Source organism: Chamaea fasciata, unplaced genomic scaffold, assembly GCF_029207755.1.
Source record: "Chamaea fasciata isolate MVZ Bird 193981 ecotype frontalis unplaced genomic scaffold, bChaFas1.0.hap1 SCAF_3, whole genome shotgun sequence".
In the NCBI taxonomy this organism is placed as follows: Eukaryota; Metazoa; Chordata; class Aves; order Passeriformes; family Sylviidae; genus Chamaea; species Chamaea fasciata.
In genome coordinates, this window is record NW_027094088.1 from 22,495,691 (window position 1) to 22,521,563 (window position 25,873).

General features: G+C 40.6%; 1 protein-coding gene across 3 annotated transcripts; it reads left to right on the top strand.

Moving 5' to 3' along the window:
- Positions 1 to 16,602: 16,602 nt before the first annotated feature.
- NEK2 (NIMA related kinase 2) lies at positions 16,603 to 25,396 on the top strand. 3 transcript variants are annotated; one of them, XM_066178323.1, is made up of 9 exons: positions 16,603 to 16,721; positions 16,896 to 17,113; positions 18,173 to 18,410; positions 19,102 to 19,184; positions 19,433 to 19,559; positions 20,332 to 20,551; positions 21,498 to 21,552; positions 21,635 to 21,708; positions 24,161 to 25,396. In XM_066178323.1, the coding sequence occupies exons 1-9, from the start codon at positions 16,626 to 16,628 to the stop codon at positions 24,385 to 24,387; spliced, it is 1,338 nt and encodes a 445-aa protein (XP_066034420.1). In that variant the 5' UTR covers positions 16,603 to 16,625; the 3' UTR covers positions 24,388 to 25,396. The 3 variants fall into 3 exon arrangements, with proteins under 3 accessions (XP_066034420.1, XP_066034421.1, XP_066034423.1); XM_066178324.1 differs by having other exon boundaries at positions 24,272 to 25,396; XM_066178326.1 differs by having other exon boundaries at positions 20,332 to 20,383.
- The last annotated feature ends 477 nt before the right edge of the window (positions 25,397 to 25,873 follow it).

Below are 25,873 nucleotides of genomic sequence, written 5' to 3' on the forward strand. Positions count from 1 at the left end.
CCATGGAATAGTCCTTGCTCTATACACTTTATCTCCACTAGATATTTGAAACAGAGGGAGCTCTTCATTTAGGAAGTATCAGCTTTCAGACAAAGCAGGGGATGTTTGAAGTTGAGGCTATGTTTGGACCGAGACAATGTAATTTGATTTTACAGGCCAAATCTGCACCTCCAAGCAGCTAAACTTCTGACTTGAGAGCAGCAAAGAACAGTAGATGGAACAGACTGAAATTCAGCATTAGCAGGCTCAGTTTCTGGATCAACAATTAACTTGGCATGTGACACCAGGCAGATCTATGGCATTATCAGCACTCCTCCTCCAATCTGGCACAGTGAGAATCAGTGCAGCAGACCTTCTAGTCTAAACCAATTACCTCAATATTTGAATTCTTAGGCAATATCTCAACATGTTTACATGCTCTGGTAAGTGAGATTGCATGACAATGAGTGTTAAGGATCTGAACAAATGAAAGATTATCTATTTAGATACCAAGTTAGAATTTAAATTCCCAGAGAAGTTTGTTTCTACCTTTGTAGTGCAGTACTGTGTCTATGAAAGGAAAAGATAAGGACAGGCTGAAAACAAGGGAAACTGATCCCTCAGTGGACCTGAATAATTCCCTGGATGCTCTTCTGTTGAGTTTCTGGTTCATTTAAATTTTTTTCCTACTCTCACAAGAAAATATCTACAGGAGCTTTCCTTGAATCTCCAGGCTTACCAAACTGAAATTTTGTGGAAACACACTGAAGGAGACACTGGAAGGTGCAGTGCAAATCTGTCTCTGTGAGCCAGGCAGAGATCTTGAGAAAGAAGCTGAGGGTGCTGAGGGAGTTGAATGTGACAGTCTTGTCTAGAAGGCACAACAAAGCTGAGTGCTACCAGACCTGTACACTAATCCCAGAACTATCTTAGATGTATAGAGTGTGAGATAATGACAAGACCTTCTGATCTGTCATGTTACTGATGAGAACACTACTGGTACAGAGAAAATTAAATGTTTAAGAATCATATACTTGGGGTGATCCCACAAAATCGGGATTGTTCTCTGGAGTCAAGCAACTGCTGTTTCACTTAGCGCTTCACAGATTAATGGTCGTTCTCCATCTTGCAAAGTGATCTTGAAATTGCAGTCAAAAAGGAATTTAGAAATGACAACGACAGTCTGCACTAATTACTCGTTTGTGTACAAGTATTTTGTTATCCATGCATTCCGTGTGCCAGGCTAACAACAGTGCAAGATCCCGGCAGGTGCTGATGAGAAAACAGGTGTAACTGGTGCGGTAATCTCAAGGAGAGAACAACTCCTGTTGCAAACTCCTCTGGCAGGGACTTTACAGACTCGACAGATTTTGCCCTCTCCCTTGCTTTCTTTTCTGGGCTCACAGCGGTGGCCGTGTGGCTCCCTGTGGCCAGAGGGAGAATTGCTTTTCCTGAGCAACCCCAGTGAACATTTTATTTGTGGGGTCACTTTGACATATTTCTAGGAGGTGGCATTGTAACTTTTGACTTTTAAATGCTTCAGTCTTATCCATATAAAGCTTTGGAGCATGACTAATTAATACAATAATCACCTCTTGCAGAGAACACATTAACTCCCTGAACTCTCAGGACTTACAGGATCAGAGAGAATGCTGGAAGTCGCCGAGAAATTGAATTAGCAGATTCTCAGGATGGCAGCCAGTAAGGGACTTCATGCACTCAAGTGTGCTGAGGGATAAGCACCATGCCCCAGGGACCCAGGCAAAGCTGCTGCCTTCACTAGGGTTATACCATGTGGGTACTTCCCTGAGGATAGAAGGGAATGAGCTCTGGAGAGCTCTGGAGCCTTGTATTTATTCAAACTAATATTCTGTGAATCAAATGATCCAATTAACTAAACATGCATTTGACCACAAAAATGTTATGTTATTTTTAGCTGGCATTGCAAACGTACATCAGGGTTGCATCTTTTTCTCACTGAAATTCTGCATCTATTTTCTACAAAAATCCCCTATTTCTTCTGCTTTAATTCATCAGTGATCTGCGTGACTGCTCTTAAATTTTGATTCTCAGAGCCTGTTATGTCTCTTCATCCTTTTTAATAATGAGATAAGCTTCTAACAGAAAGATAGACAGAAGTAATTAGGGTGTTTGAAACAAGTTTTACCCAACAATACAAGTAATGTTTTCTTTCTGTTTTTAAGAAGAAAAAAGAGGGCAATCACAGATCAATGTGATCCATAAAATTCATTCCAATCTGGTATTTTTATCACAGATTTCCAGGCTTCAAGGTAAATTCAAGATGATACTGAAATCACCAAGATGGAAGCAAAATAGTCTCAGATTCTGAGCTTCAGCCCCTCCAAGTCTGAATGAGGTATCACAGAAATTAGATTTCACATTCAGAAAGAGCAGTTCTCCATGGATTTAAGCATTTGATTGTCACGTACCACAATAATTGTTATCACACTAATTTTGCAGACTTGGGGACTGTGGACTGCCTGAGGTGTCAGCAGCCATTACCCTAAATTGTTTTGTGTATTCTGTAGCTACTCACAATGTATCACCCTATTGTGTAGCATCACTGTAACATTTTGTCCCTTTCTCTCTTTCCAAAAGGATGGTAGCAATCTGGAAGAAAAAAAAAAAAACAAACACCATAATCAAAAGCTGCACAGATGGCTGTGTAACAGCTGATAGGTGGCTGCAGTTGCTGATGAGTATTTTGGAGGTGGCAGACAGCAAGGGCAATGTTACTGCCAGCATTTAAAGGGACTCTGCCAGGCCACGAAATAATCCTGATAAAAGAAATACTTATCATTTTTTTCCAGCAAAAAACTACTTAAATGGGAAGAAATTCCCCCAAGGACAGCGACCTCCCTCCCTCCCTCCCTCCCTCCCTCCCTCCCTTCCTTCCTTCCTTCCTTCCTTTCCTTCCTTCCTTTCCTTCCTTCCTTTCCTTCCTTTCCTTCCTTTCCTTCCTTCCTTCCTCCCTTCCTTCCTTCCTTCCTTCCTTCCTTCCTTCCTTCCTTCCTTCCTTCCTTCCTTCCTTCCTTCCTTCCTTCCTTCCTTCCTTCCTTCCTTCCTTCCTTCCTTCCATGTGTTTTGCAGAAGCTGTCAGAAATTATTACCCTGGAAATAGAAATGTCCTAAGTGCCTTGCAAAAGCTTTTTGCAGCACCCCACTCTGAATAAGCTGTAGTGCCTTGTAGGAAAGAGCTTGGGTTATGACAATAACCACAGATCCCATCAAGTCAGCTTCTGATGGAGTGCCAGTCATGTATCACTGCAGACTACAGAAAGGGCCTGCTGTGTAGTTTGTTTGGCACAGGAAGGAGATCTGTGTTGTCCTTCAGGAAAAGCCTTGGCAGGCACCATGAGACCAAAATCATCAGCAAGTGGCTGTTCATACCCCAGAGTGCTGTGCTCAATGCACAGTCAGCCAGACCAGAACTGCTTTTCATGTTTTCTAGTCATCCTTAGCAATGGGTTTGGAATGTGGTGTAACAATCAGATATGATTCTGACATAATTCTCTCTCAAACATTAAGCCCTGAACGACAAGGACTGGTGTTGGTTTAGGCTGCTGTGTTAGCAGCTTCCCCTCATTCAAAATTCAGAGTCATTCCTGATGCATTTAGCTTCTTTAGGCAGCCCTGCTCATTTTATAGGTGTCCCTGCTTTGTTTGAGGGTCCACTCTGTGCACAGACAAGTGAAGCACAGCCATAACCTGTAAATGAGTTCTGTTCCTAGTGGGCATTTTCCTTAAGCACTCTGAGGTGCCTCTAATTTCTGATAATGTAGTCCAGCTTTTCCAGGAAAGCCTAACAAAAAATAGCCAGACAAAAATATAGAACTACCCTCTATTGCAGTGACTTTTTTACCCCCTGTGGGCTTTCACAGGACTGAGAGCAAATAATCCAACTGACAGGTAACTCCCCTGGAAAATCCAGAGTAGAGATCTTCCATGCAGCAGGTTCTCCCTCTGGTCCCATATATTTCCAGGTAGCTTTTGACATTTTCTTTCCTAGATTTGCTGAGTGCCAGAATAACTCCCCTTTGAACATGACAGGAACAGCTTCAGTGACCTGGAAAATCACGATCTGTTTCTTCTCTTCCACTTGGAAGATTAGCCTTGAACTTCCTGTGCTGCCACCAGCAGCTGAGTCTCAGTGTTTGGCACACTGTGATAGGCACCACGAGCCACAGTGCTGTGACCTTAGTGCTGAGCCTGCCTGCTGCCCGTGTGTCTTGGTTTAGACAGACAGGTATCTGCCAGGGAGTGTTGGAGTCTCCGTTGAAATGTAAGCCACTCCCCCCTTTTCCAAATTATTATAAATTTGCAATTAAAAGGCTGTCAGGCAAAGATTTTGGGAATAGGTATAGCAGTTCTTTACTAGGGATATATAAAAAAAATACAGATGTTGTAGTACAGAAGAATAAGCAAACAAATAAACAAACAAGAAATCCTAGAAAACCCTGACAGAGTCAGAAATACAACCTGACACCCTGTTGGTCAGGGTGTTGGAAGCAGTCCAAAGTAAGCCCTCCTGGAGTAGCAGATGTGCTTCTGTTGGAGTAGAGATGGTCCCGTTGAAGAAAAAGGGTCCAGTAATGGTGAGATGGGTCCGGTCTTCCTCCAGGGATCCGGTGGAAAACTGGATACCTAGTGGCACTGTGGCTCCTTTTTATGTGGGTTAAGATGGTTTGGCTCCTCTTCCCTGTGTGGAGCATCTTACAATAGTACAATGTAATGTGTCATGTCATTGGTGAGCTCTTCAAGGTCCATTAGCAGAAGATATCCCCACGGTAGTAGTGAAACAATGAACAGAGAAAAGTAACACTCCACCATCTGATAGGCGACACTGACCCATTTGGGCAAAGATAAGCAATTCTGCTCCACCCAGATGGAATGGAATAACATGTTCTTTACAAAACCCATGACATCGTGGCTACACAGAAACTGCCAAAGCTCCCCCATCTCTGGTCATAGGTGCCCTTAGCTTGCTCACGGAAGCATTCTGAGCCTGGTTTCCCAGTCCCAGCCTCACACCTCTCCTCTGCAGTGGGGGTAATGTGTGTCTAGTCAGCACATCGGTGTGAGTTCTGATGGGATAAAACAGGCAGTTGCTACAGGATGGCATTCAGGATCATGGGTGAAATACAGGAAAGGCAAATACACTGTGAGTACTGGAGAATCCTTCAGGAAAGGGCTGTGCTAGATTTAAGAAACAGCCTAAATGACTCCCACTAAAGGCAAACAAATTTTTGGTTGCACAACAACAACAAAAGTATATAATTTTGGGTTTGAAGATCCTGTCTCAAGGTATTTCTATATGAAAAAAATGTGAGGCGAAGGACAAGCTTTCATAACCATATTGGCTGTACCAGTCCTGCAATTGCTGGCTCCCTGCTTTCTCCTCTTAACCTGACTGTATTGTGTCTGTCTTTTCCATAATGAGCTCCACTCAGAAGCTGGTGCTGCCTAGGCAAGAGGTCATATTGAAGTCATTAAGTGTCTTCCTGTAAGCCTTCGACAGAAATAAAGCTCAAAAGCTGTGAGAAAAAAGAGAGTGGCCACCTTGCTATTTAAATACATATGTCTAACCACAGTGTTTGCTGGTTGTTTCAAATCAGGACAGCTGAAAATATTTAAATAAATATGAGCAGGAAAGCAAAATCTGCTAAGTGTAATTGTTCTAGAGGCATAGATGGGCTCTGCCTTACAGAAGGGATGTGATGAGGCAGTGAGTTCCTTAAAGAGTTATATGCAGCCAAGTTATTTCCCTTCTGCTATTTCCATTGCTCATAAAGTTTAAGCCAGAAAGAAACATGCTGCCATCTGTCTTAACTTTCTGATGAGAAGATTTCACCCTGCTAATATAGATACAGCTTCGGTTAAAGTTTATCTTTCAAAAAGAAACACTGTCCTGATTAGTAAACAAAAAAAATCAGAGAATGTCCACTCACATTAGGTGTCTGCTCCTAAATTTACTTGCTCAATTAAAAATATGTGTCTTTTCCTCTAATCTGTCTGATTTCATCTTCCAAAAAGCAGTTCATGTTGCACCTTTCTCCATTAGTCTAAAGAGCTTGTATGTATCAGGCATTTTCTTCACATGAAGCATTTATTCACTGTAATCACCTTACTGTACTATCAATAGAACTGACTTCAGTTTTGTTTGAGAATAAAACACCACAGATTGATAAAACATGTAGTTCAGGAAGTGGTGGAGCTAATGAAGTTCATATTCCTGAGGACTTGTAACTCATAGTTAAGTTCTCTGGTGTCTCGAGAGCACACAATAATCAAAGGTCTTCCCAGCAGTGAACCCATCCATCATCATCACCATCATCCATGTGAACTCTCTTTTATAATAATATAGTTGAGCACACTGGGGTGTTTCTTCCCTCTCTGCTGCGTTATTTTCTTGGAATTTGTAGGAGGGCAAGAGACACAGAGACTGAGAGAAGTATATAGGTGATATGATCAGTAAAGGTATATTTCTATAGGGAATTTCTATAGGGAACCAAACAAAAAAAATCAGTTTACGTAAACAAAACACCAGCTTTTAAACCTTTGCAGTAGAAAATACCACTCCAGATGTTTCCATTTGAACTGTCTTGTTTTCAAAACCATTTTTTGTTATTGTCATCAGGAAAACCATACCAAGATCCTCACTGAGGCTATGGGTGTTACACTTGTACAGCGGCTCCAAAATTCAAATCTTCCCTGTTGAAAATCAGGCAGCCAGTTTCTTTTAATTTGAACTTTGGGACAACGCGGAGTTCTGCACTATATAGTACCAGAATATTTGCCTTCTGCAAAAAAATTCCTGTCTCCTCAACCACATGGCCTTTTTTCCCTAATGTTCAGCTGCATCAGATATAACTGATATTCCTGGCCTAAGAGTTTATTCATTCCTCAAAGCAAAGAATTGTTGTGAGGTTTCTGTGTGTTTTTACAAGGAGCTATAGGAATCATGTACTTGCATTGTCAAGAGTACCAACAGTGACAGGTGTCTCCTGTTAAAACACTGCTACAACTGTTTATGGATCTTGCTCAATGGAAAATACTGTCTCTATCCCATCTATCTCACACACTGGTCACCCTTAACATTGCAAAATCTGACCATGTATTATGGCCAGTGCCCAATTAAATGAGGCATTGCAATTTGAGATAAGTCTGGTATGAAAACCCATTCCTTCAGTATCTGCTACCAAAAAGCACATCCAAAACATGCATTTCTACTTGTAATAGATAAGCACCATTTTCTCTTCTCCTTTTGCTACTAAGCAAGCAAAACGTAGGACTGATGAGGACTAAACTCTGTCATTGTCCAAACAGAATAGGAATAGGGGTCACACTGTGTCTCTGCTGGCAGTTGTTTTTTTTTAAATATATGACCAGTTCTTGGGCTGAGAGACGGCAGTCATCCTGTGTGAAATGTGTTTCATTTGATGCTTTTTCTGGTGTGTGCAGGTAACACAGGTTGTGAGACATTTTATGTTCTGTTTCACAGGATCCTCCCTTGACAGCAGGGGATGTGAAACTCCAAAAGTTAGATTACAGACAGAACTACATGGGGTGAACCAAACCATGGTCTTCATAAGCAACATGTGGTGGCTAGCACTTCCATTTCTGCTGACAAATCTTCACGCCTCATGACATATAGAAGGTAGACTTGACCATTATAGATCATCAGAGCATTTCCCTTAAAGACAGGAATTTCCAGTTGCTCTCCAATAGGAGTAAGAGATGAAAGTGTTAACATATTCTTATAATCCTTATTCTTGGTATTGGTGAGTGACTTCAAAAGTTCTGAAACAACAGTTAGATGACTTTACAATAGGAGGAGAGGATCTTGCTGTCTTTCTGTCTGGTTCTTCTTTTGTAGCTTTGTTCACTGGGGTTATTTGGGAACATTTCTCATCTCCAATTACATGAGGATTAGAACAGTGTCTTGTTAAGTTTGGGCTGCTTTGTATCAAAGATTTTGGAAAATTGTCCCAAAAGGAGCTGGAATTCTCTTCCATTTTTATTTCATGGCCATACATAAATTACAGATTGTGTTTCTGTGGCTTGCCTTACTTCAGAGACACTTTTTGCTATGTCTAATAGTAGTTGTTGTAGTTTAGATGGGAAAAAGGATAATGGTATTGATGTGATTTGGGCTTGATGAGGTATGTCTAGATCAGGCTTTAAAATCTTTGCCTGAGGTTCTTCAGTAACTTGAAGAGGATGAGAGATTTCACAAATGGATGCTTTGTCCTCTTGGTTAGCATGAGTTAGTGAGAAGCCTCATTGCAGAAAGTGCTTTCCAGCTGAGGTTTCATTGCTCTGACCATTAAAATCTGCTGAGAACTTTCCTCTGCCACCAGAGGTCATGCCCCTATTTTCCAGCATGTTGAAATCTTCCCCACTGTTCATTTGATGATCCTCTGGCATCAGAGCATATATAGGACTGGTATCCATGTCCAAAAAAGATACTTCCAACCTGGACTTAAACTGGCAGGGAGTTTCTACTTGCTTCAGTAGGAATTTACCCAGTTGTGCAAGCTGCTGGTGGACAGGACCTATTTTGTTTAGATGTAGCATTCCCTCATATAAGAAGACAGAATCTTCTTAGACACACCAGTAAGCTCAATGCACATTTTTAATAAATATGGTCTTATCTAAGACCTTTACAATCAATTTTGCGCTTTGCTTGCAGAGTGATTTCACTTCAGCAGTCAGTCCTAGCCTACACAATTCTCTGATGTAGCAGAATCAGACTCAGTAGCTTTGTCATGGCTTTTAATAAGATGTAAAAAAAAAAAAAATCAAGTTCAGATACTTATCTGATACATATTGAAACCTACTAAGCACCTGTGCTAGACAAACATAAGAACATAGCTGAATCTACTGTAGAAGGAAATGTGAAATTCAATATGTATCACAAGAGAAAGGCAAAGACTGAGATGGATTAAAACCAAACTAACTTTGAATTAACTGCTGCTTCTCCAATGGTTATATTCTCCTAGGAATAACCTACTCAACAGTACAGGCTTGATTTTGTAGAAAGGAAACACACACTCACATTACTTTCATGTCAATCACACAATTCTAAGGTTTTTAACCTTCATAAATATTAAAAAAAAAAACCCAGTGAATTTTGCCTCCATAACTGCAGTGGTTCTACTACTTAACTTACAAAGAGAAATGTAATAAAGATAAGTTCAGTGAACCTCTGTTTAGGATCATGAAAATTAAACTTTGTGAATCTTTTTATCTACTAAAAATTAATAAATTGAAAAATTAAATGACATTTTCTCCTCATCTAGGCTGTACCTCCTGCATTTATGATGCATGCATCTAGATGTAATCACGTAATTCTAGGACTCTAACCAAGAATAATTAGAAATAATTATACCAAATTTCAACAAGTTATTTGAATAATTAATTGCATATATAGCAGGAATGAGACCTTTTGCAGAAGCAGACTGTAAATCCTATCTTTTCCTTTGCTTTAACTGATGAGTGGGGATTTTTTGTTTTGTTTTTCCACTTATGGTTTTAGGGATTTTCCCACATCCAGCATTGTGGCATGATAAAGCTGAGACTGGTCTTCTGACCCAGAAAGGCTCTTAGTATCTTAAAAACCAGAAAGTCTTAGAAACCCAGAGACACTGCAATTAAACTGAAAAAAAAAAAAAAAAAAGAAAAAAAAGAAAAAAAAGTATGAAAAAGGTCATGAAAAGGGTTTTGAGATAGAGAAATCCTGGTTAACTTTGAAGCCATCTTAAAAAGCAGCAAATACAGCTGCAGAAGAGAAAGTCTCCTTGATTCTCGGAAGCCACAGCTCTTCTGTGAAGGCTCTGAAGTGACTGATGTACTGACGTGGCTCCTTTGCCATAGTCTCCAACTTTGCTCTCTAAGATCCTACGCACCACTTTAAGACTTCCTAGCCAGCTGTCACTGTCAAACAATTCCCACAGGAAGAACAAAAAATCATACAAAATACATTTTGACAAAGAGGCTGGCAAAATAGAATCTGAACTATGGTGTCACTGTGGTAGGAAGGTTTCCTGAGTTCACAGACTGCAGGTGGCCTAGAGAGGGGCAAGCTGCCTCATTCCTCTTGCAGATGAGCAGAAGCCTTGTGAGTATCAGCACTGCTAAAACACTTCAGTTTCTCTTGCCAGCAGACACAGGGATGCACACCTGGTGCCACTGCCATCGTGCAGAGGATTTACTTTTTGCTCCGTTCATCAGAGAGGTGCCAAGGCCCCTTTGGGGATTTCACCTGAGAGAGCAGGGAATGTAACTGAGAGCTCTGGCCAAACGTCCCTGTACTGATGGTGCTGAACTGGTTGCTCATGGGCTCGGTCTGACTCACCCAAACAATCCTGACAGAATCACAGAATGGTTTGAGTTGCAAGGGGGCTTAAAGATCATCCAGTTCCAAGCCCCCTGACATGAGCAGGGGCACCTTTCACTAGACCAGGTTGCTCAGAGCTCCATCCATCCTGGCCTTGAACACTTCCAGGGATGAGGCATCCACAGCTCCTCTGGGCAACCTCTTCCAGTGCCTCACCACTGCCACAGGAAAGAATTTTTTTCCCAATAGCTAATCTAAACCTGCCCTCTTTCAGTTTAAAGCCACTTCCCCTTGTCCTGTCCCCATATTTTGTCAGTCCCTGAGTTTAAGAGAGAACCCCTTGTGCCATGGATCACAAGGTCCTCAACACAACTGAAAAAAGAATTACTATATTCACATACATTAGAATGTCCTTATTTATACACTCAAAAAAAAGAAAAAAATCTGTAAGAAATCCTTCTTTCTTCTCCCACCTTAAAACTCACTGACTGCAAAGCAGAACCTCGGATTTAAGAAACAAGCAGCCTAGACTCCCCTGTGACTTTGAGTCCATGGATATAAATCTTTGCCATCTGAAGTAATCTCAGGTCTGATTGTTACGACTGTGGCTCAGCCTTTCCCCAGTGCAAGGCAAGGCAAGGCAGATTCTTGCAGGGCTCCTCTGTCTCCTTTGTGGACACTGGCTTTTCACAGCACCATTTTCCACACACTACTGAGGCACATGACACATTTTAATTTAACAACATTTTGATTTAGGAAACCCACAGAGTTTTTGTGGATTCTATGCAGTGTAAGTGCTTAATTTACTATGTACTTTCCTAAGAACATAGGCTGTCAACATAAAAATGCTAGAAAGATTTCTTTCAATTTTTGTTCCTCCTAATCTTGTAATTCTCTCTTTTATTTATAAAGTCTTCCACTGATGCATGCAACAATTTATTTGGAGGCTTAATAATAGAGACAGCATAGTGGAAAAGACTCTTTAACTAGAGGATTCTGAGAGGCAGAAGAGAGTAACAGAAGGATGAATATCAGTCTTTGTTTCCTGGAAACAAATAAAACCCTGGTGACAGTCTCCCTGACACTGCTCTGCCACTTGTGGAAGCAAGGAGAAGAGTCCTTAGCTAAGTACACATTTTTGTTTAAAATATAAAAAGCAAAATACTGTGCATAGTGCATAAAATGTCAGTGATTTTCCCAAGCTGTCAAATTCCTAACACTTCCCTGGCTACAATTTATCTCAGAATTTTGGTGACAGGATAATCAGCACAACATTTCACACTACCACACTGCCTTAGGACCACGTCTTCCAAGGGTACAGAAAGGTGCTGCATTCAGAGAAAGCTGGAGCTGCACAACATTTTGCAGGTGTGATGACCTGGGAGAGAACCTGGAAGAGATTCTGCCATCATTGCTCATGATGTGACTTCAGTGTGAATTCTGTGCATTTTTCTCCACAGGAGAAGTGTGGCAGGGAGGAATCTTATTATTGGGATTGTATCATGGGTTTGTAGGCATTGGGAGTCAGAGAAGTAATGACTGTCCTTGTAATGAAAGTATCTGTGAATAGAATGGTGCACAGAAATCTGGTGAGGGCCATACTTGAAAAACTTTCTCCCAATATATGTGAAGGGAGTGTAAGTACAAATAAATTCATGGAAAACATTTGAGGCTGGCTGTTCCACAATAAGAAGCTCTAATATTGTTGCTTTTAAAAAAAATAAGCAGCTCAAGTCAGCAAAATATTTACTTACTGTACCACTTAAAGCATTTTTTGAGCATTTTGAGAGCTCCTAGATATGAATTTTAATCTAGAAGGTTTCCCTTTCAAAAGAGGATAAATTGAGGCACAGATCCTAAACTTGTCTGCTTTCCTAGGAATGGCTTAGTGAGCAAGCCAACAGAAATCATGGATTATCATACTAGAATGATAATCTTAGAGACAATCCCAATTCTTTAAATTTTGACTTACTAAGGATCTAAGGGCACCCTGTAATTTCAATTCTGAAGTTCTATACACGTCAAATAACCAGTATTTTAATCACTTTAAATAGTGGTCTTAAAGATCAATTCAAGCCCTTTCTGTTCTTAAGGTTAATGAATACTATTTTGAAAATTAGCATATATATGAAGACATATAACACATAGGGCTGTTAGTTTCATTATAAGAAAGAGAGTGAAGTAATTACATACTTTCAAAATGGCCCGCTGTGCACTGTATTTAAATATCACTTCACAGAACATAAGGAATGGATAATAAAAACCCCTGGAGTTAGTAGAATTCATTTGCTCCCCTCTCTGAATGCAAAAATGTGTCTTTTCTCCTCATTCTCTTCCTCATTGATTCCCATCCTCTTAGCTTGTCAATTTTACAGTCCATTGTGTAAAGACTTGACCAGCTGCTGAATTTATTTTATGTGGGTTTCTGTTTTCTTCACCTGAATGGTTTGTAAGGCAAAACCTTCAAGGTACAGCTGCTGCAACAAACACGCCCACTGGAGCTTGCCTTGCTGCACACATTGCTCCTGGGGTCTCACTGGCCTTTCAATCCAAGCATTGGAGAAGATGAAAACCAGCATGGTCTCAAGTACTATAATTAATGCTGCTAAATTTTGCCCCTTTGCTGTCCCATCCACGGCTGTGTTGTGCAGAATTTCTTCAATGAAGGGGTTCTTTGTTTCCCTCACAAAGCAATAGAGGGAAATTTTATCCTCTGGTACTTTTTAGGGTGTTTCTCTCTAATTTCCCAGTATTTTATGTTTTTTGTTGATCTTGTGTATGATTTTTGTTGTTAAGGTCAGTAACAGTAACATTACCTAAAAATCATGTCATCTGTGCAAAACAGTCCTGGGTAAATGTAAAATGTCTGGGCATGGATCAAATGAGAGAAGTAAGGGGAAAAACCCAGTGTGCATAAAGACAAGTAAGGACAAATGCAACTGAATATTAAAAACTCCAAACTACTTCTGTGGTGAAAAGGAACTCAAATAAAACATTCATTGTCTCAGTCACTCCAGTATTTATAAGTCCTCTTTGTTGTCATGTAAAAATATTTCTAAGATCTCTTACCTGTCTGACATTGAATACTCAACTCCTCCTTTTTTCTTGCTAGAAGACTTTGGCACATTTCTGAGATCCTGGACTATGACCTTACATGTCTTTCACCTCTTTGAAGAGAAAAAATCCAACATTTTTCTCAGCTGGTTTTCTCATTATTTTTATAAACTGCATTTATTTTTCATTATTAAGCATTTCTATGGTTTTATTTTCAGTACTTTTCTATTGAGCTTATTTTCACTTTCTGAACCTGTGCAATCTTCTCTGATTAGAAAACAAAAAAAAGGCTGCCAGAAACATAACTTAATTTCCTTTAGTACTTTACCACACTTTTTTTTGCTATCAGTCTCTACAATTATATTGTGTTGGACTTTCACAGCAAAGTGTTACACATTTATTTTTACATATTTCCACGTGCAAAAAAAGCATCTTTAGAGAAATATCAAATTACCTACCACACTATTTATCTTCAGCATTTAATATTTTGTCAGATAGATCCTGCAATAGGAGAAAATGTATTCCTCACAGCACAAAGGACACATGTCATCAAAACTGAAAAACTTGGTGGGCAACTGTCACAGAGTACTTTTAGTTTTTTTAAGTTTTGGGAAATCATTTATGAAATTTGATGTTACAAAGAAAAAAAAAAGCAGAATATAATATTAGAAGCAATATTATAAGTATGTTATTAAGAACTATTTGGTGGCTTTTGAAGGCCTGAAGTCAGCACATGTATTTTCAGGACTAGAAATCTGAGAGTTGCTCCTGAACTAGAAACCAGAATTGAAAATACAATACATGACAAAAGAGGCTCCTATTTCAAACTTGCTACATATTTTTGGAATTATTTGTGTCTGGGTTCACTTGTCCATATATAAAAGGAAAAAAAAAATCTTATAATTTTCAGAAGTGTGAAAATCAGAAAGAAAGAAAATGGAGTGCCTGTTAAAAATTTTAATAACCACTTTTAGAAATTAATTTTACTCAAAATTAGCCACCCCTTAATAAGTATAATAAAAAGTAAAATGACTCTGCTGCTAGCTTTGGAAGCATGACATTTTGACATTTCTATGATTCAAACCAACATTTCTAAAGAAACTTTTAAGATAGTCCCTAGACAAAACACAGTATTGAAATCCTACTCTATTTCTTTTGAAATATAAATAGAAAGGCTCCCATTGATAACAGTGGGAATGCACGAAGACCTTTTGCTAATTTGAAAGTACAGAAATTTGAAATGGAGATATTTGAAACCAGTAATGAAGCTTATAGCCTGAATAACACCTACTGTACTGCTTGTCATTTTTACTGTGTAATAATAATTGTGTAAAATAATATACTCACTGTGCTAATGATGCATGTGAGGATTTTCTTGCAAGGTAATTGAAATCAGTAATAAACACGAACCCTTTAGATCACCATTAATTACAAAGCTAAAATGTCTTTACACTGTAGAATTCATTTGCTCATTTTCTCCTGTAATGACCATACATTCTCGACAGACAGAAGTCCATACAATTCTTATAATGGAGAGCAGGAGTTTTTGTGCCTCCTGATGATAAAAGTAAAGGTTTCGATTTTTCTAAAGACTAATAGAAGAATATTTCCTACATATTGAGTCATAGCATGACACCTACTCAAACCTATTTCAAAGCTGAAATAAAATTGGGAAATAATTGAGACCATGTGGAGATGCAAAATGAGGAACTACTCTGTCCTGTGGCTGAATTTCTAGGTCAGGACATATAACTGTTCCCTTTCACACCCGATTCAGGGAAGGTGTCCCTGCCCATGGCAGGGGGCTGGAACAAGATGATCCTCAGGGTCCCTTCCAACCCAGGCCACGATGATTCTGTATTATTACAAGAATGGTACAATGTTTTGCTGAAGGAATTTCTGCCCCAGCCACAGCTACTGCCACATGGATAGAGATTAAATTGAATCCAGAACTGCACCTTGGCATCATTCCTTACCATAAATGATGCTAGAAAATACACTACATTCTTCTTAAAATTTATATAATGCCATTAGTATATTGTAGTGATACTCAGTGGCATTTAATGTAAGCACAATATTTGCTGTTTGGATGTGGACCTACAGTCTGCTGTTTCCAAATTTCATGTTTTAAGCCATTACATTCTTTAGTTTGCTGTCAGCAGGTGGTTTGTGTATGATGCAGCATGGGTGTTCCCATGTGGTGGGACAGGAGAGCAGCCACGACTTTGGTCGTTTGGTAGTTTTTCATGAGCGATTTTTTGAATGAGAAATTTCCCACACTGGTTTTAAAGGACGATTTTCACAGAACGTGCTGAGTTGGAAGAAACCCGCAAGGATCATCAAGTCCAATTCCTGGCCCTGCACAGGACACCCCAAGAGTCACACCATGCGCCTGAGAACATTGTCCAAGTGCTTTTCGAGCTCTGTCAGGCTGGTGCTGTGACCACTTCTCTGGGGAGCCTGAGCCAGGGCCCAGCCCCCCTCGGGGTGAAGAACCTTTTTCTAATATCCAGCCTAAACCTTCCTGACACAATTTCAGGGCATTCCCAAGGTCCTGCCACTGGGCACCACACGGAAGAAAGAGATCAGTGCCGGCCCCTTCCCTTCCCCTCATGAGGAAGCTGTAGACTGCAATAAACCCAGACTAGGTTTATATTATTTTAAACAGCTTAAGTTTTTTTCCAGCATTTCTGAAAGATAAACTCTGCTAAGAAGTTCCAGCTTTGTGTCACTATCTATCCAACAGATGTATGCGTTTCAGGAAAGGCGATAATTTACTATTTTTTTAAATACAAAAGAACCCACCCCTTCCTGAGGAGCTATGAGTATGTGCCTTATTGACACCTGCAGCCACAGTGATTTGTCTGATCAGGAAGAAGGGAAGGCAAGGCAACAAAACGGGAAAACCCGTGGAAGAGAAACCGAAAGGACCAACAGCTGCGGACGGCGTCCCGCAGCCGCCGGGCGGGGCGGGGCGAGGGGCGGCCCCGCCCCGGTCTGGCGGCGTGCGCGGGCCCCGCCCCCGGCGGTAACGGCCGTACCCGCCGGGCTTCGCGGGCGCTGTTTACGGCGGCGCAGCCAATGGGCGGGCGGGGCGCGCGGGCGGTGCGGCCAATGGGCGGGCGGGGCGCGCGGGCGGCGCGGCCAATGGGCGGGCGGGGCGGTGCGTTTGAACGGCGCGGCGCGAGCGTAGGGGCCTGCGTGCCCCGGCGGGGTCCGTGCGCTGCTCGCCATGCCCAGCCGCCCCGACGACTACGAGGTGCTGCTCACCATCGGCGCCGGCTCCTACGGGAAGTGCCGCAAGGTGCGCCGCAAGGCCGACGGCAAGGTGAGGAGGAGGTGGTGGCGGCGGGGTAGTGCAGCTTTGCCGCTGCCGCGCGTCCCTGCCCGGTGCTGGCGGCTCTCGGCGACGCGCGAGCGAGCCGGCTCCGGCAGCCCTTCTTCCCCCCGCGCGGCCCCGCCGCGGTCCCTGTCACTCCCCAGCGTGTCTCTGCCCCCGCAGATCTTGGTATGGAAGGAGCTGGACTATGGCATGATGACGGAGTCGGAGAAGCAGATGCTCGTGTCGGAGGTGAACTTGCTGAGGGAGCTGCGGCACCCGAACATCGTGCGCTACTACGATCGCATCGTCGACAGGAGCAGCACCACCCTGTACATCGTCATGGAGTACTGCGACGGCGGAGACCTGGCCAGCCTGATCGCCAGGTCCGCGAAAGAAAGGCACGTGAAATGTTCTTGTGGCGCGCTTGGAATATCTTACACGAGTCTTGGGCAGTTCAGAGAGAAGGGAAACTTATTTTGTAACTTCTCAGTAGTTTCGGATTTAACCCTTTGGACCCGACAACTCTTCTCATACGTGAAAGGTTTTGTATAAAGTACAACAGCGACGGGAACTTGTGCTATTGAATGCATCACCGGATTGGATGTTGGTGCTGAAGTAGTAAAGAACCCAGAGCTCCCCTGTGAGGCAGAAGCTGTTGAAGGGTTTCTGGCTATGAATGGGGTTGAGAACATAAACGAGGAGGTCACAGCTCTTTTTGACAGGCAGCTTGGTCTGTGAGTTTTGGCCTTCTCCATCAGTAAAAATCCTGGGACCCTGTGTTTTATGAGAACACTAAAATGTGTGGAGAGGAGTAGTGATTTTGAACACAATGTGAAAAACTATTTTATCTGTCTGTATGTAGAGCTTGAAGACACATCAAGTTGATAAGGCTTCACCTTGGTATAATCTTAGACTTAGCATCCTGCTTAAGTATAGTGTCAGTTTTCACGTTCTTAGGTCACACAGGTACATGGCACCACCTCTTTTACTTTGTGAGGATAGTCTAAAACAGTTCTGCACCTGCCCACCAGCATCAGTGTTTTCATTTAAGGAAGTCTGTATTTTAAAATTAGCCCTGTTTTGGCTGTTATTGTACATTGCTCAATATTAACATATTATTATCTTAAGTGGTCAAAGGGACACATCCCATCACAAAAGTATCAAATTGGTATTTGTGTTGTGAGAAGTGAAAATGCTAGGTGTTTGACAGTTTGGGGGAAGGAGGAAATACTGCAGGGATTCTGCAATGGAAGCCTCAATGTCTTCTAACATATTTGCACTGATTTTTTTTTAATTAATCTTAGATGTGAAATACATGGATGCCTGGTGCTGATAGTGGTTATTTCAGTGGTGTTTGATGACAGTAGTATTAAAAAGTTATGGAACTAAAACTGGCAGTGACTAATCAAACTGATGTATGCTCAAAAAATCCATTTAACAATGTGTTCATTTTTCAGGCATTTCTTAGATGAGAGCTTTATTCTCCGAGTATTGACGCAATTGACATTGGCCTTGAAGGAGTGTCACAGACGGAGTGATGGTGGAGTCACTGTGCACCGTGACCTGAAACCAGCAAATGTCTTTCTAGACAGCAAACAGAATGTGAAACTTGGAGATTTTGGACTGGCTAGGATATTGCACCATGACACCAGCTTTGCCACAACGTTTGTTGGCACTCCATATTACATGTCTCCAGTAAGACCTCCCTTCCATACATTGTCTTCCCTTTTGCCCGTCCAAGGTGTGCTGTGTTGGTCTCAGAGTCCATGAATGTTTGGGAGATTTTAATGAAGCCTTATTTGCCTTAAATGCAAGTGACTTTTTTCATAGAGTGTGTATGTTCTGGAGACAAGGTTATTTTACAGTTATTTTCATCTCCTTTCTTCCCCACACAATCAACTTCCTTCTAATTACAGTTGCTCTTCACTGTATAAATTTACTTATGTTCTTGGGCCATTGGAGATGTTGGAGTATATTGTTCCTCAAAAGGAACAAGGAAGTTAGAGAGCTTTTATGCCTCATACTATTAAGGTAAATAGCTTATTAAATTACCTCCTAACAGTAGGATTTTAATTCCTAGTGGAAATGAGCAGGAATGACTTATTTCCCTGATACAGGGCACTTTGTTTGGGAAAGATTAATGTTGACTGAAATGGAGTGGCGTCAGCTAAAGATTGGTGCAACATTTCAGTCTTCTGCAGTGTAGTACTGCCACAAATAGTTAAAATCCTTCTAGTAAGAGTAGATATGGATATTAATTAAGATGGAATATTAGAAGTTGCTCCAGTATTTAATGGTTTATTTCAGGTTTGAGTAGTAGCTGATTATCCTGTAATAGTAGAACCATGTCTTTGTTAATAAACCTAAGATTGTTCTCTTTCTTTAGGAACAAATGAACTACATGTCATACAATGAAAAATCTGACATCTGGTCGCTAGGATGTCTCGTGTATGAATTATGTGCTCTTTCGTAAGTATGGTAATGTGATAACAAATGTGGGAACATAACTGCCAATGTAGGTGTGATTATATTTTGTACAGATGAATGCTTAAAGGTTTCAGTGATTAGTCCTAGATTTTTATTTCTCTAATGGTCTTGACATTAGGTAGTCAAAACAAACCTTGAGTGGAGGGTTTTATTATAATCTGATTTTTTTTTTCCTGAAAATAAGTCCTGTAAAACTAGTGAAAAACTGCAAGAAAAAATTTCTTCTTCAGGCCTCCATTTACAGCTTACAACCAAAAGGACCTGGCAGAAAAAATAAGGGAAGGGAGGTTCAGGCGAATACCATATCGTTACTCAGATGAGCTGAATGACCTTCTCAAGGAGATGCTGAATGTAAAGGTAAGAATCATTACTAATTTTTCCCCCTATAATTTGAGCTAGTATTGAAATACTATTTTTTCTTCTCGATTATGAAACAAACCAACCTGGAGTAGTGATTGTAATCACTTCATCACTGGCAGTGTCTCTTGTAGAGGAAGGAAGGGTGGAGTTGTGCGGAGTCCATCCAACAAAGGCAGTAGCTCAAGTGTCATGCCAGGGTCACAGGATGCCAAAAGGATACCTCCATATTGGCTTACATGGGATTTCACGACTGCATGCTTATTGAGGTTTTATAATTTCAGGGTAAAAATGGTTCTGGTGTGTTTGGAATCTGGAAGGGGCTGTTTTGCCTTCATTTTAGGGTTATGGCTAATGTGTAGCTTGTTCCCCCACAGCTGGCATGGGGGTGTTGAGAAGAACATGGCATGGACAACAAAGCTGTAACAAGCCCCCAAGCCTCCAGCAGGCATGGATTGTTCAGCAGAGCGTTAGCTGAGGTATCTGCTGACAGCTGCCTCTGCAGGCTCACCCACTCCCTTCTCACTCTGCAAGGAGAGGGTCCCTGACTGGGAGACACAGACTTGCAGCTCTGGATCTGAAGGCTCATAACAACCTCCTCCCTTAGCTTTGGGAGCTTTTAAACTCCCTCTGGTTGTGGTACTGCTTCCTAACTTCAGTTTTCTCCAGTCTCTTCTTTACTTTGTAGCACCTCAGCTGGTCTTGCTTGGGACTCTCTGGCCTTAATGTTTCTTCTTACAGATGGAACCTGTTGGTAATGTCTTTCCTTTAGGATTACTGCCGACCTTCTGTTGAAAATATTCTGCAGCACCCTTTGATAGAAGGTGTGGTGACAGAAGAACAAAAACAAAATTTTGATAGAAGAGGCTTGAGACCATGGGTTCCAGAAAGGCTGCAATTCTCAGATGTTGCAGTGACTGAGCTGAAACGGAAGGAGCAACAATTACAGGAGCGAGAGCAAGCCATTAAAGAGAGAGAACAACGTCTGGAGCGTATGCTATTCCATTATGGGAAGGCGGTGGCAATGGGATTCTGATTCAGTTGGAGGAAGAAAAAGTAGATGGTTTTCACAACCCTCATTCTAATGCACTAGGATACTGTAGGTCCTGCGTTCACCACTAGAATTGTCTAAAGACCAAACCAAGAATGCTCAGGGCTTACTCTGCTATACTAGCTTCTTTTTTAAGTTTCTGAGATAGAATTGGCAGTTTAGACGTGGAGTGTGGTTTGTGAAGATTATTAAACATGAGTGGCAGTTAGGAAAGTATACAGAAATGTAGGGTCTGCACTATGCAGTGTAGGTTGGCTTTCACCTACTGTGTAAGTAAACATTGCCTATACTAACATGTAAACTAAGGTGAGCTGCATGCTGGAGAACAAAAAGCCTTTGAGTAAACTGTCAACTGCTTTTATAAAAGCTGCACCCCACAAGGTAGCTTACCTGTGAGTCTATAGATGCCTGGTCCCCGGGTGTTGGCATTTCCTGCCCTCATAAAATATCTCTGTGCATGCAGTAGGATCTGCAATACCATATGTATTTTTTATCTGAGCCTGAATAACAGCTGCTACTATTGTAAGCAGGGTGTTTAATCATAGCTGGATTACAATATCTGGTATATAAATATTTAAATCTTGTGTCATGTGTGCCATGAGTTAATGTGCAGAATAGAAAGTTGCTGTCTCTTTGTTGTTGTAGACGTGTCAGAGTGTGGGACAGAAGCATGCCTGGCAGTTCAGAGCACTTGTCAGTGCTTTATTAGTGCATTCATAAAGGTGTATCTACACAGCAGTTACCTCTGTTTAGAGCCATAGAATCAGAAGTGTGGGTGCATCTGACTGGCTGTTACTGCTGTCTTTCCCTGTGAGAGAAGCCCACCATGCACAGTCACTCTAACATTTACATGTTCACACTGCATACTACCATATTTCTGCTTCCAGAGAGAGAACGGGAACTCTGTGTTCGGGAGAGACTGGCAGAGGACAAACTTGCTAGGTATCTTACTAACCTATAATAATCTATATTAGAAACTCCACAGCCTTGCAACAAAAAGCTTAAATGTCTCTTTCCAAACCAGAGCTGAAAACCTGATGAAGAGGTGCAGTTTCCAAATGCAGCAGCAGCAGGAAGTAACGTGCGTGGAAGGTCCAGGTATGCAAATATGCAAGAAGGCGTTTGCACAGGTCAATGTATGCAGGTGTGACCAGAAGAAATCCCCTGGTGCTCAGCGTGCTTGGCACAGTCCCCTTAGGGCAAGGCAAAGCCCATGTATGGCTGCATGGTTGAGAAGAGACTTTTGATTTTCTGCTTTGCAAAAGGACTTAATGAGTGATGCTCAACCATAAGTCTGACTGTTTGTACTGCAATCTTGTGCTGTCTGGGAAATTAGGTTCTTCTGGTGAACTGAGGGACGTGCCTCCTTGTAACCCAAACCTTTCTCAGAGCTGCACTTATTTTATGTATGGATGTTTTTTTTACAGACCTTTGATTTAGTCAATTTTAATAAAATTTCCTATGTCTAATAAATTCAGCTTTCATTAAACTTCCAAAAGCTTCAACATGGGAAATATTTGTTGCAAGGGACCCACCTGTAACTGGTGGGTGCATTATATAAACTATGAAGAATACACACTGCTATTATACATTGAAGGAAAAACTCATATTTGAAAATGTACTAAAATACTTCCTGACTGCCTCTAGTCCAGTCTGTTTCACAGTAATATTTTATACTCACTTTGCCCTTAGTTGTTCAATCTTTGCTATCATCAGGCCGTTAATTGCTCCCATCTTTTGTCATTGAAAATAATATTCAAGTAGCTAAATGCCTTTTTAGATAGTGGTAGGAATAGTGAAGGGCTGGGTCAGAAGTAGTAATCTAGAACAGAGACATGTGAACACTCTTTAGCATGCAGTAACACTGTCTTTGTTTAGTTTTGGTGTGATAAAGCAAGATAAGCATGTCAATGCCTCCAAAGCAAATAAAACCGAAGTAGCTTTTTTTTCTTTTTCCCAAGAAATGCCAATCAGAGCAGAAAATGACAAAGTAAAAATGCCCCTAGAAATTGCTCCTTGAGCTGTTTCTAACATCTCTATCAACTTTGAGAATTCCACCCATCTTTCAACATCTTGTCTGACACTAACACATTAAAGAATTTGAGAATGAACTTGCTTTTGGCTTTCTGATGTTGCATTTAAAACTGAATGAATGAAGGCAAATGAGCCTCTGCTCTTCCTTCTGTTCTCTTCTGCATTTCCCACCCCTTTACATGATATTTTGACCTTAGCAGGCATATTAGTTTTTGAGGATAGGCAAAGCAAGTTTGGGTGGTTAATACCTCAAGCTAGATAATGCAGTAAAGTGAATGTAGTTATTACAAAACTGACCAAATCTTGCAGTAGCTGTAGAGCATGTGATTTGCTGCTCTTCCATTTCAGTCCATGGTGCTCTTGTACTACTATTTCTAAAATTATGACTATTCACATAGAAAATGCATCAAGTGCTTCTCCACTAGTGGTACCAAGATTGCTTGCCTGTATTTTCAGTTGCTCAAATACTGCTTTATTTTTCACAACTGGATTGCATCTCACACATCTCTTAGAGCCCTAATTTCTCCTAGAAGTCCATTGGGTGGTTTACTTGACAGTAAAATGGAATTCCAAAAATCCTGGCTTTTAAGACAGTGTCCTAAACACTACCCTATTTTTGCAGGGCTTTTCTGATTTTTAGTGAACCATTTACTGTTAAAACAGATCTGACTTATACTAATGAAGCTAAAAAATGCTGAAATAGTTGCTGGCTCTCTAAATTCCTTCTTGCTCTTTTGTGCTTATTGCATTTTTACTGTAGCCTCATAATTTGACAATAAGGCTTCAGTGTTAAGATTAGAATAGTTAGACCTTTGATTAAATAAAAATCGCTCCTTAAGTTGGGCCTTGTGAAGTTGGTTCTTATGTGAGGCAACTCAGCTCTTGTATAGCTTTTGATGGCAGTTTTTCTACTCTTGAGTAATTAGCTGCCTTTTGATAGTGGCATGCTATAGGCTACACTATAAAAATTCCTGTAATGGAGGCTGCAGTGAAAGTAGCTTGTTAATTTTTAATTCACCTAAACTCATTACTCATCAAGTCAGAATCTAATTTGTACCCCAGTGACTTAATACAAGGATAGAGTTGGAACAATGTGGGTAAAGTACAAAGACCACTGGTCAGGCTCAATCTGCCCCTGCTGTGAAGCAAAGACAAGGTTTTTCCAGTAGCTGAAAAAAATTAAAAAGCTGAAAATTCATTTTTCATTTTCTTTTGGAACTGGTTTATGTTACTGTTTATTTAATTTCTGTCCTTCAGAAGAAACATTATGCCTTTTCTTCTTAATCAACTAATCTTTCCTTAGGTATAAAATTACTATGGCATATATCCTTTTACCACGGTCATTTAAAAATTGTTTTCAAATTTTTCTCAAAAAATGAAAAAGACTTGTTGCTATTAACTGAGATACATTTAATTACATCACTTAAAGCCTTAGGTAGATGACAAAATGGGCACCAGGGTTAAAAGCAATAAATGCTGGAAGATACACTAATGCAGTACTTTTTGATTTCTTAAGGTAACGCACTCCTGCTTCCCCTTTCTACAACCAAGAAGAACTCACTCTTAGATGGAAGTGAAGAGAAAGCTGTGCCTCCTCATAATATGGAAAACTATCTCCTTTCCAAAGGGAAAAGCTCTGATCTCAAAAGGCGTCTATATGCTGCAAATCTACGGGCTCAAGCACTGGCTGAACTGGAAAAAAACTATCAATCAAAGAGCAGACAAATCTTGGGCATGCGTTGAAATGGTAACAAATATTTATCTTTGTAAAGAAGATTAAATGTATAGGCAGATACTTGCGCCTCCCTCTCTTAAGCTAGAACCTACTGAAAAATTTTAACAGTTGTATGAACTCTTAGTTTATGACGGGTAGTTTATGATAAATGGGTAAGATGCTATATGATGAAAATAGGTACTTTTGATACCAAATAAAACAAACTGAATTAATTGTATTATTAAAGAAAAATATTTTGGTCCTCCTGTTTACCACACTATACTCTTCTAAAAATATAAAGAATGAATATATATAAATGATTAGTTTAAAATAATTTGTTTAAAATCTGATGTGAAAAAGTTTTCAGGTGAAAAATGTTCAGAGATTCACATGATGCTGTATGTAATGCACAGTTGTTCATAAAGGAAGTGTTGATATTCTGTATATGTAAGAAAACAGTGCCTTCTTTTCTGTAGTTGTAAATATTTTTTAACAAAAGAGCACAAAGGTTTTATGCATCTCTTCCTCAAAGTGCCTTATCAAAGTAGGTTACTTTTAATGTTATGTTTTGACTAATGAGTGAGATGGGTCGGAATAACATAATTTCTGAGCTTATACTCCTTTCTGCCTGAGCAGCTGAATGCCTTGTCCTTCCTCCTCCAAGGCCTGTGTCAGGGCATGGCATTTGAAATAACACTTTCTTTGCCTTGCCTTGAAACTGTGTTATAAACTGATCCCCTGAGACTTCTGTCCATGATGGGACACCATCCAGCGTATTAGCATGTGTATTTTGGGGTGGGGCAGTTGTCCTTTAAATAGTAAATCCGTATTTTCTTGAAGCTTAGGAGGTATCTCCATCTTACCCTTAACAATTCTCTGCTCTATACGAGTTGCTCACTTAAGAGTGGTGTAAGTATCATGCGCTTAGTCACGAATTTTAAAATGTCCTTTGAGGCTGTTGTGTCTGGCATATGTTTTATATAAACAATTTTTTTTCTCTCTGGATTGAACTGCCATAAAACATACATTCTTAGAAAACAGCTTGTTTCCAAGATATCTGTTTCCTTATTGGGCTATAAATGTTATCTGAGGAGGTATTCTAGATGGTTTTTGCTTCCTAAGAGAGAATCTTCTTTGAAACATCAATTTAATTTGACATACTAGATCATCTTATGCGTCTCTTCCAACCCAAATCATTCTATGGTTTGCAGATAAAGAAGTACTTGTGTAACCCAACATCAGATCTGCTCTAGCAGATTCTTAACAACCCCTTAACATTTGCTCGCAGAGTGGTTGCTGTTTTCACCACAACCTTTCCTTAAAAGAACTAGAGATGACTATTTTGTTTGCTAATCTAAAACGACCAACATTTTGCTGGTCCTTCCTCAGCAGTGGGTGTGGTGGGAATGTGCCATGTGGATCAATGCAGCTTTCTTTTGCATTCTTTCATATTTTTGAAGCTTCTCACATATGTGGAGAGTAAATCCCTGCTTTGTCACCATGTTTGCACATTTA

Excerpts from the sequence above, each read along its gene's own strand:
- NEK2 (XM_066178323.1), top strand. The coding sequence starts at position 16,626 with ATGCCCAGCCGCCCCGACGACTACGAGGTGCTGCTCACCATCGGCGCC. Across the intron at positions 17,114-18,172 it reads GCCAGGTCCGCGAAAGAAAG|GCATTTCTTAGATGAGAGCT; the intron begins GCACGTGAAATG and ends TTCATTTTTCAG. Across the intron at positions 20,552-21,497 it reads GAGAGAACAACGTCTGGAGC|AGAGAGAACGGGAACTCTGT; the intron begins GTATGCTATTCC and ends TTCTGCTTCCAG.